Source organism: Pollachius pollachius (assembly GCF_949987615.1).
Source record: "Pollachius pollachius genome assembly, chromosome: 18".
Lineage (NCBI taxonomy): Eukaryota > Metazoa > Chordata > Actinopteri > Gadiformes > Gadidae > Pollachius > Pollachius pollachius.
The window spans coordinates 17504690-17516449 of record NC_136951.1 but is presented as its reverse complement, the minus strand read 5'-3'; the positions used below and the strand labels follow the sequence as shown (position 1 = coordinate 17516449).

The window sequence follows — 11760 nt, the reverse complement described above, 5'->3', positions numbered from 1 at the left end:
TTGGCTTTTTAGCCTGTATCACTAATTTGGCAGGACCGCCCCTTTCTGCCCAGCCGGCCAATCAGAGGGGGGCCTCTGCGAAGGCTCCTTTGCTGGGCCCAGCTCCTGAGGCTATTGCTTGCACAATTGTCCCCTTGTTTTAAATAACTCCCGAGAGAGTGTTTTTATTTGTCTGTTTTCAATTCATTCACTGACTGCCAACAACCTTTTGTCGGTTTATCATTCAGTCAGCCATGACATGACAATATCAATCTCTAAAGGCTTTGTCTCCCAAGGCACCCCTTCCGCCTTTTAATAGATCCTATAGCCATTCAGGTAGAGCAAGTTACAGGTCAGCCCCAAACCTAATGAGGTCTTGTCTCTTTCTCTCTTTCTGTTTCTCTCTCTCTATATCTCTATCTCTCTTGCTTCCTCTCCCTCTCTCTCTCTCTCTCTCTCTCTCCCGCTCTCTCTATCTCTCCCAGACATAGATGACGATATTTCACGCTTGTAATTGTTGTCGATTGCTGGCACACTGTGCCGTATTATGTTTCAGTTTTAGTTCATCGCAGTCCACAACCTTTATGTAGACAGAGCTCTTCGTCTTGGCAGAAATACAGCTGTGCGCCAGTGACAATTCCAACTCAAAGGTCACAGGTCATACGATTATTTATCATTGTATTAATATTATTATTATTTTTCATCCCCTCCTTCTACTTCCCATACTGCCAACTGCCACTGTTTTCCCCTGATATCCCCTCCACTAGTGTAAATATTGTAGTTTTAATTTACCGAAGTGGCAAAGCACTTCACTTGAGATTACAAAAAGTACACAGAGCGTGCTAGCCACCCACAGCGCAGCTTTCTCAAACAAAGACGACACTTTACGGACTTTGGTGATTTGTATTTATTAACAGTGTGAGGCTTTGATATCAAAAGCTCAGCATTAATCCACACGCTGTTCACATTGGCATGGCCCTGAGAAAACCCCTCAAGTCTCCTCACAATCATGAACTTGTCAACGCCGGCCACCACTGCAACCCCCACTATTTCTGGGGGGTGGGGGGCGGGGGGGTACAGACAAGACGTTCAGTGTTGTTGGGGGCCCCATCGAAAACATTTTTGTCTACGCAGGAAAGATAGTGAGGGGTGGGGGGGCTGACAGAATATTGGATATCAGCACCGCTACTCCTCCACGGCATCATCACATCTGTGTGATGGTGTCTGTGTGTTTGAGTGTGATTTTGTGTGTGTTGGTGTGTGTGTGTGTGTTACGTTTACGTCTGTGTGTGTTAAGTTTGCGTCTGTGTGTCTGAGGATGTGAGTCTGTGTGTGTGTGTTTGTTTGTTTGTGTGTGTGTGCATTTATCGGTATGTATGCGTGTGTGCTAAGTTTGCGTTTGTGTGTGTGTGTGTGTGTGTGTGTGTGTGTGTGTGTGTGTGCGTGCAGGCATTCATGTCTGTGTATGTGTGTGTTTGTGCGTGCGTGCATGTGCGTGTGTGTGACAGTGGATTATCCTGATCCCTCCTCTCACTCTACTGTAAAACGCCGGAGACACGGTCGTTAGTCGCTTAACGAAGCCTGATTCAATTTGGGAGGTAATGGTGCTCCTTCACCACAGCTTGCCGGCACAATGACCCGGGTTGTGTCCCGGCCAACGGGAAGATGTAATATACGGAGATGTTCCACGCCAAAAAGGAGGACAGAACCGAGACACAAATAGGAATCCACCGTTCAAAACCCGGGCAGGGGACACAGATTCCAACCGACTTTGGAATCTGTGTTATTTTTGAATGTTGTCGTTATTTGTGATTCTACTTTTAAATATCATTAATATCGCTCTGTTTTAAGCCTTTTGTTCTTGTTTATTTTTTAAAAAAAATTCCTACCAAAACAGTTGATCAAATTAAAGTTTCAGTTCAGTTTCCTAAACTGTCAACTGACAACTGGCATCTGCCCTTTGCTGTGCCAAGTCAAGTCGGGACAGAATGTATCATGGAACAAATTACACTACAACTTGACATCATTGGGGATTGGCCAGAAGCTCGGGTCATCACTGCCTGATAGAAAGTAACTCAAGCGCCTCAAGGCCCAGCTGTGTGCTGCTAACTTAAATTGCAATATTTAAGCCACTAAATGAGGAATGTCATGGAGAAGATGCACAACTCCCACCTTCTCTCTCTCTCTCTCTCTCTCTCTCGCTCTCTCTTTCTCTGTATGGTCTTCCCTATTTCCATTCAACCTTTACCCAACAAACGTGCTGTTATCTCTCTGGGTCTTCTGTGATGCTCATTCAATGATGTTCTTATCTGTTTTAACGTGCACAGAGGCAGAAACACAAAAAAGCCATGTGCAGCACAAACTTAATACACAAACGCACACACGCACACTCTCTCCTTCCACCTATACATTCTGAGAGACAGAGAGAGAATGCAGATCTGATGGTTGTAGGAAAGTGTATACATCAGATTCAAAGCACGAAAAAATTACAATATTGAACACCACGAGAAGGAAAAGAGGAAAACTACACAACAGGGATATCCTGTCAGCTCTACTCGCTAAATATCAACCAATCAAATAGGTTTAGACTATAAGTATATTTAAAAATAAATACACAAACTCCAGCTTTATCCCCTCCCTCAAAACTTGTTTATGTTTGTTGAGCTTATTCCGACTGTATAACAAGCGCCATACAAAATAAAGGTTGTTTTTATACATATAGTTAGAAGATGTATCTCCAAGCAAGCTAGTTTGTCTTCCTAGCAAAGTGCCATGTGTTCCGCCTGAATGAAGAGCTGTTGCCTCACTCGGTTTCACTCTTGCACAAGTTCTTCTTTCACTTCATCAAAATAGGAAAGAAAGAACAACCTTAGACCTTATGAAACACCGGTTGCCATTTACCAAAAAACGCTCCAACAGAAAGCGAACAGAACCAAGGGTGTTAACTTTAATTTCCGTCGACGTATATAATTGAGCATTGTCCTCGCCCAGATTCCTAGGGCTTCTCCTAGGCTCCTAGGCGCTATCTGTCCCTACCGAGCGGCAGTTCCACATCTTAAAATGCACCGATAGGATGCGTTATGCACAAGAAGTTGCTTCACGCAGCGGGCGAGCCGGCTCATTGTGCTGGGACGGTTGTCACCACACGGAGCAGATTGTGAAACGTGGATAAGAATGGGATAGCGGACTGATTCACCACAGTTGCCCCAGTCAGGGAGGCACCGGTGATGACCCGGGTACAGCGAGGTATGCCAAGGAGACGGGAGGATGTTTTTTTCATTTTGTGTGAATGGAAACACAACCCTAAGCACTTGCTCGGACCCGGAATATGCACACATCTACACAAATCTGGCACACACACACACACTAACACACAAACACACACACACACTTACTTGTACACACACACAGACACACAAATATATACACATACGTACGCACACACATACTTACACACTGACACACGCACACACATGCAAAGACGTATGCATGCATACAGAATCACACACACACACACACACACACACTAAACCATACAGGCACACACATGCACAGTTCTCACACGTCTGCCACAACAATAACTATGACCCTTATCAACTAAAGAGAAACAAAACACTTGTTCAGTCAATCGCTCTTTTCATTCAAGGTCTCAAAGCCCTTCTCCACCACCACCACCTCCACCTTCCCACCACCACCGAATCACACCCCCCGCTTCCTCTCCCATACCTGTTACATCCCCCCACCCCCACCCTCAGCGGTCCACCACCACCACCACCACCACCGCCATGAGCCTCCCCTCCTCCACCCCCTTACCTGTAGCAGCTGAATCTCCGTCAGGGTGACCACCTTCACCACCATGTGACTCATCGCTCCCTTGGGTGCCGGAGGGTGGGGGGGTTGGCGGCAGCGATGCTCTCCAGAGAGCTGGAACGACGGGGTCCCGCCGGCGCTATGGCTAACGCTATGGCTAATGCTAACCGTCCTCCGGACGGGAGAGAGGAGGGGAAGGAGCGGAGAGGAGCCGCGGAGGTTTGGGCAGCAATGACAGAGAGGAGGAAAGAAAGACACCTCAGCGTATAGGGGAACTGCACTGGCCACTTCCTCTGTGCACGTTCCTTTGCGCACGTTCCTGTGTGCGGTGTGTGTGCGGTGTGTGTTTATGCGTGCGTCTGGTGTCACTAAATCGCCTGACAGAAGCAGAATCACAAATATCTGTTGGGTTAAAGGTTTGTGTGTGGGGGGGATGCATGTGTGTGATTTTGCATGTGCCTGTGTGTGTGTGTGTGTGTGTGTGGGTGCATGTTTATTTGTGCATTTGTGTGTCTATTTCTGTGTTTGTGTGCATGTGCAGGTGTGTGCGCATGCATGTGTGCGCGTGCGTGTGTGTGTGTGTTCTGTGTCTTTGTGTGTGTGTGTGTGTGTGTGTGTTTGTGTGTTCTGTATCTTTGTGTGTGTGTGTATGTGTTCTGTGTCTTTGTGTGTGTGTGTGTGTGTGTGTGTGTGTGTGTGTGTGTGTGTGTGTGTGTGTGTTCTGTGTCTTTGTGTGTGTGTGTGTGTGTTCTGTGTCTTTGTGTGTGTGTGTGTGTGTTTGTGTGTTCTGTATCTTTGTGTGTGTGTGTATGTGTTCTGTGTCTTTGTGTGTGTGTGTGTGTGTGTGTGTGTGTGTGTGTGTGTTGGGCTGGGTAGCTGACAGTCACTTAGTTCCTGCCAGTGGATCACCACACTTTCCTGCCGGCACAAAATCCAGCCCTGCTCAGCACATACTCACAACGTATCTGCGTGACAGCCACTTCCCAGAGGAAGCTCTTTCAACTACACCAGCAAACCATATTATTGTCTTAACCGAAAGACGAAAAAATATATATTTATTGTCACTTAGTCTATGCCTGCTTAAAACAAAAAGTATTTTCCTCCAAAAACTAGGGAATAAATTCTGTGGGTGCGATGGGGAAAATACATATTTTTTTGTTTGGGTTTGTGTTCGAGTTTACTAAGTTTACCCAAAGTTACACTTGGGGTGAACTCAAGACTCAAACTATGATTCTGTTAACCATTTCTTTAAATTCTTGATTAATTAGTCTACAATACTCTAAATGGTGTTGGATTCTAGACAAACTGTCCAGGCAACGGCTCAGGGAAGATAAGCACACACAGCATTTTAGAGTTGACCTTAGCTGTCCTCACTTCAACTCAGGACACACAACAGCCAATATAAAAAACGTTCCTCTTTGTCCAACCCAAAATGACCTGTATACTAAAATACACACACACACACACACACACACACACACACACACACACACACACACACACACACACACACACACACACACATACACACACACACACACACACACACACACACACACACACACACACAATACACAATATATTGACTTCAGGCAGTCCCAATTGTAGATAAACAAAAAGAAGCTCTGATCTCAAGCCTAGCATTTTTTCGGATAACTGGACTGGAAATGGACTCATTATCTTACATTCCACTACTTCGACGCAAACGAGTTAAGCTAATCAAAGAATCGACTTCATCCAGAAGCATGGTGGTACCTTAAAATAAATTGTCACCTTGCCGTAAAACACGTTTATAATTAAGTTGGAGGAATAAAAGGAAATTGTCTCAAACGCTCACCCAAACACATGACCTATTCTACATCCATCCGTCGCCTCTAACCCAATCGCTAGATTAACCGTAAATCTAGCCTAACCTAATCTTGTCTACACACCAACCCGGGCATATCCTTTTCCCAACCGTAACCTAACCCTTACCATAGTCTAACCCTAACTCCAACTTTACTGCGACTTTAGCCTCACCCTAACCTTAGTCTAACCCACGCCTAATCCCAAATCTGAACCTGAACCTAGAGCAAAACCTATTCCAAACGATAGCCTAACTTTAACCTAACCCTAGTCAAATAAAGTGCCTATGTCTCAATTTATACCAACTAATTATTAAAAAGTGTTACAGCATGCAAACAAACTTGAAGTCTATTGAAAACAGTAAAGCTAACAGCATAGGAATAGATAAAGTTAGCATCCTAATTGCTGCAGAAGTTTTGAGCGGTAATTTGTGGACCGAAACCTCATATTTTATGGGGTTTAACGGCATCCTAGTAAACGCTACCTGAGTCTTTGAACTCTGGCAGATGCTCTTCTTTTCATGTGCGGTGCTTCTGCCTATTCCCAGTGTGTCCGAGGCTACATTTATAGATCAGTACATCTTGGGCGGAAAAAAAGTCTCCATCCCACCATCACTTCTTCAGTTCCTGTTTATTTGATGTACTTCCTGTTTCTTTGATGTTTCTATGCACCCGCAAACAATGATCAAATCATAATCACCAACACATGGAATTCCCATGTAAGTCGTCTGCCATTTTGGGTTTGAGACCGGAGCGGGTTGGGAGGGGTTGGACCCAGAGAGCTCACCTTTCTTAGTTCCCCCACATGCTATCTTTTATACATCAGGGACCCATTGTAAGAGTGGGTCTGCTTCTGAGACCGACACTTCAAAGTGTGACTCCCCACATCTGAGGGCTGTTTTATCCTGCCCGAAGACGGAATGCATAATGGAGACGGCACCGCTACCACCACTGCACTTTTAATGACTTCTTGATTTATGAATTAAATATGGCCGCCATTTTAACTGGATTACATGTGGATGTGAACTTGTGCGAAGCACGGGTGAACCCAGGTGAACCCCTGGGTCTGTGTGTGTGTGCGTGTGTGTGTGTGTGTGTGTGTGTGTGTGTGTGTGTGTGTGTGTGTCTAGAAACCAAAAAATACACTACACATCAGAGGATCTGTCCATGCTGTACAGGACAGTAACAGCAACTTTATTTTCTTTTGACTTTTTATGAAGCCAGTTGGTTGTTTATTTAGGTTAGAAATTTCAAATCAAATATACCGTTGTGGCCAGATCGTGGAAAAGGAGGTTTGAACTGGCAGAGAGGATCCCTTTCATTTAGATCCAGATCTGTACTGAATACTCTGGTGTAAATCAATAACCACGTTATCCGCGGTTGACTTTCAAGCTCGCTGGACTAGACGCCCGTTCCCAGGTTCCTGTCACACGAGCAGGGTTACATAAACATCTCCAGCCCCTCTGAACACTTCTGAAGGGGTCTGACCAAGAGATAGAGAGTGAGAGAGAGTGAGAGATTGACCAAGAGAGAGCGAGAGAGAGCGAGGGGAGAAGGAGGTGGAAGGCAGCAAAGGTGATGCAATTAGTTCAAATGAACTAATGTGATTTTTGCTCTAAATCAATTAGGACACATCGAACTCTCTCTCGCTCTTTCTGAGGGCTGAGCTCTTTACAAGGACACCGTACACAGAGAGGGAGGGGGGGGGGGGAGAGAGAGAGAGAGATGGAGAAAGGGTTGGGCATCCACACACACACACACACATACACATTCACAGGCATGACCCCCACCTACCGTTACCTACCACATTACGTATTTTGGCCAATGGTCAGAGGTCAGACACTGACCCTGTTTGCTTGCACGCAGAGGTATCTTGTGCAAGAGATGGCGGTATTGTGTTCCTACTTAAACACTGACAAAGATGTTGCGCAGGTGCATATCTTGAGATTGAATTCTGAATTAGATTTGCTTGAATCACTTCATCACTTGTATCTAACGTGAACTACTGTGAAAAGTCAGGGTCATGGATCATGAATCGAACCCAGGGGCTTTTAGACGTGAAGTCGAACACCCTTACACTGTCTTGCTTAACCTATTTGGCGACATAGGCAATATGAATATGACTGTGTTGAGCGTGTGTTTGTGTTTTCTTTTCAATCTGGCAAGTTCAGTTTTTTTTTTAGAAGGTTGCCTAAGTCAATGCCGATGCTATTCTCATTCGGCATGTCAAGAGTTGGCATGGCCACCCCAGATTCACAGCTGTAACGCTTTGACACCTTGAAATGGGAGATTTCAGCATGGAAGATGATGTTAGTGTTGTCAATGTCTCCATGACTTGGACTGAGATAATGGATTATTGGAGACGGATAGACCGTGCGTGTCCAGAATCAAGGTGCCAGCAGATCCAGGATTCTAGCTTCCGCCTCTTTTGACACACTATAATTTATACTTTTTTTTTTGATGTGAATATCATAATGACCGATAATTTCAGTTATTGAAAGGCATTAAGCAATTGTATTTCACTTTTTCGTATTGCGCTTTTAATGCACAAATTAAACTGTTGTAAACTACTGTTTGGCAGTTTCACACAATGGCTAACAGCATTTTGCCAGTTAAAAGAAAATCTATTTACAAATAACACTACAACAGGTATGAAAAAGGTATGGTTGAAGCCCACGTTCTAAATAAATGTCATATAAGGATAGTATGACAATGATAATCTCAATTCATTAAGAGAATGACACAAACCACAAATGCAAAACATAAAATAATTGACATATAAATATATATATATATATATATATATATATATATATATATAAATGACCCTATTCAAGGTCAAAAAACAGACACTATTATGTTATAATAAATAAAAATTAAATAAACCTGAAGAAAATTAAGAAGAGATTAAACAGATTAGCCAAAATACGTTGTTTAAGTGCGTCATAATGCCGTACATGTAATCCATTTATCCATCATCTCTCTACTTGCACGTCTGTCTGAAAGAAGGAGGTGGAGAAGGAGATGTTTGATAAGGTTGTACAGCATTGGTTTATATGTTCAAAACTATTTAGCTACTTAATGACTTTACATTTGCCTTAAATGCCCTCTTTTGTTGAGGTTAATTTATGACAACCTCAACTGAATTATTCATCAAGCAGAAATGTGGCTTATTTTGTCCTTTAAAATCAATTCTTCAATTCTTCTGTCTTTTATTATTGAGTGACCGTTGATTACAAAATCAAATTTTGAGTAGAAAGTAACACACTGGCCAAAATAATTTTGTGCTAACTCAACAACTCTACAATGTTAAAATTTGCACTTTTTTTATGTGGTTTAATAATAATCTATCGTCCGGTATAATGAACTCAATTCTCCTTCCCCAACCACAACTAGAAAAGCAGCAGGCCGCTCCTAATGCATGAATCAATCATGAGAGAAATATTTATTTTAATAAATGGAAAAACAAGATAGATCCGCTCTAGAGTACAAAGTGGACAGTGTCCTACGCTCGCATGCATCCCTGCCGGCCCACATCTCAACCACTCAAACCTCCCTGGCATTCAGGACTCAGGGTTCACTCCCAGAACATAAAAAATAATAATGCATACGTTTATATGCACAACTGAAAAAAAAATCCACTCTCAGAAACTCTTTCTGTTCCTCGTGTCAGTTGCTATATCTTGCTGAAAACTGAAATTAAGCTACCTTAGCTAAAGAAACAAATTAGGCATTTAGCCCAACATGTTTGCATTGGGTCCCGGCCTACGAGACAATTCAATCAGTTAACCGCATTTGCGACCAGTGTGTGCTATAATACAACCTATATTCAGAGCTAATGTATGGTGACTTGTATAGTGTGGCGGTTCACAAAAAACACGGTTTGGTAACAGCACAGTTTTGGGGTCACGGTTTTCGGTAAGGTTAGGTATGTTTTTGGTAGAGCAAGGGGATGAACGAGTGCCTATTAAAACATTAAAATGCTCAAAAGTTCCAATTTCAACATGCATTTATGAAAACCGACTATGCTTGTCTTACCTGGCCTATGGATTTTTCTAATGATTTATTTTTCAAGTTTACAATCTAACTTGAACATATGCACTCATGTCCCCAATATGAAGCAGAGTGAAGCTTCTCTGCTTACAGTCACTTCCCTCCCTCTCTCCTCCCTCCCTCCCTCCCTCCCTCCCTCCCTCTCTCCTCCCTCTCTCCTCCCTCCCTCCCTCCCTCCCTCCCTCCCTCTCTCCTCCCTCCCTCTCTCTTCCCTCCCTCCCTCCCTCCCTCCCTCCCTCCCTCTCTCCTCCCTCCCTCTCTCCTCCCTCCCTCCCTCCCTCCCTCCCAACAATGACCTCAGTCCGCACATCCACAATAAGGAGCTCAATGATCTGATTACACCCGGTCTCCGCAACCTCAAATACACTTAGAACTTAAAGTTTACTAAAAATAAAGAACAGCCCCCTAACAAGCCTGGTAACAAACACAAACACCCATTACCGTAAACTTTATCGTGACAGAATCCCTAATATGGTTAAAGATGAATATCACAGTTTGCAGTGTCAAGTGATAGTTAATGTGTAAGTGTGAATAAATAGAAGCAGTGTTGATACTAGTTGGGGTGATGATGATAATTGTGTATAACTCAAATAACTTTTGCCCATAATTGTATTTTATCAGCTTTATTTGATCCATCGTGAATCAACACGATTGCATTTTGTTATAATGATTCGATATCTTTAGAAGTAAACCCCCCACCATACCAAAAACCAATGTGTCATAGGACCAACACAGGTTCTGATTGTTTTTATTTTTTTGTTCGTAACACTCAAATATGTCTTACTTACTACCATTTAACTTAAGTCTGTTAAAGGCGCTGTAGGTAAGACCCCTCCCTCTTTGCCCCCTCCCTCCGTACGTTTCTCCACCATTGAGAAGACATGCACCTGTGATTGACAGGCGATATGTATTGCCTGAACCAATCAGGGCAGAGATCCCAAACAATAAACAAAGCCCTCATTCTTAGAAATATTGCTTCAATATAATTCTTTTTTTTTTTTTTACTGAAGTCAACAATTTCCAGGTTGGCGAGGTCATAACGTCTTATGTTTTTAACAGCTTTTTTTTAGCTCTTAAAGGCTTAAAGAACATCAAGGTGCGTGCAAATTTAATTGGGATGCAAATGGGATGAAAAAAGCTTGTCAGGGAAGGCATTAGGCTTTGGAAAGCTTGAGGCAATGTCAGAGATGCCTGACCTCTGAGTGGATACGAGACGGTAAGAATCAGGTTCATTCATATCCTCAGGGCCGTTTCGGCCCTGTTGTCCCCTGACTTTTGTGGTCTGAATTATTTAAATATTAGCAGTATAATTTGTATGTAGATAATCGTATTTGAATTCCAAGGTCTATAGTTGCCACTGCTTGCATTTGACGACTAAAAGGCACTTAAATCAACAAAGACACGTTTCATAACTACAACATGATGGTGACTTATATTGTAACAATTCTGGTCCGAGTGTATTGCCTATGCACAGCCCAATGCACCTTTAAAATCATGTTAATGTGTCATTATCATACACACAAAATATCATCATAGTTGCCCTGTTCAGTGATGTGATAAAATCCTCTATGTCGCTTTGTATAATATGCAATATACATAGCAAACAGCAACGAAGGGTCAGTATTCATTCATTCATATTACACAATACCCATGTTCAGTATAAGACGTGAGGCGTTTTTTTTCTTACCTGTCCATACCAGTGGTATTCCAGCATTTTGAGGATGGTCCTTTAAACACAGTTCAAGATGCTGTTTGTCTAGTTCTTAGAAATATCCACAGATACACGGACACAAACGAAAACTTCAGCAGTCGCACTTTTCTCTCTAGGTGGAGAAGGCAATCCCGTCTGGTATTTGGGGGGGCCCGACAAAAGCTTGGCCAAAATCTCCACTGTTCCCACTACAGTACGCACACACACATGCACTCATGCATGCAGACACAGACACACACACACACACACACACACACACACACACACACACACACACACACACACTCATGCATTCAGACATACACACACACACACACACACTCACAGGTACGCACAGACATACACACAGGTACCCACACACAC

At 43.2% G+C, this 11760-nt stretch overlaps 1 protein-coding gene across 1 annotated transcript in view; it reads right to left on the bottom strand.

Annotated features, from left to right (window-relative positions):
* tfec (transcription factor EC) overlaps window positions 1–3875 on the bottom strand; it is a 13205-nt gene extending 9330 nt beyond the window's left edge. Inside the window, exon 1 of the mRNA XM_079756253.1 lies at window positions 3793–3875. Within this exon, the coding sequence (XP_079612379.1) occupies window positions 3793–3846 (54 nt within the window). The 5' untranslated portion in view covers window positions 3847–3875. The remainder of the gene's footprint in view (window positions 1–3792) is intronic.
* Between the last annotated feature and the right edge of the window lie 7885 nt (window positions 3876–11760).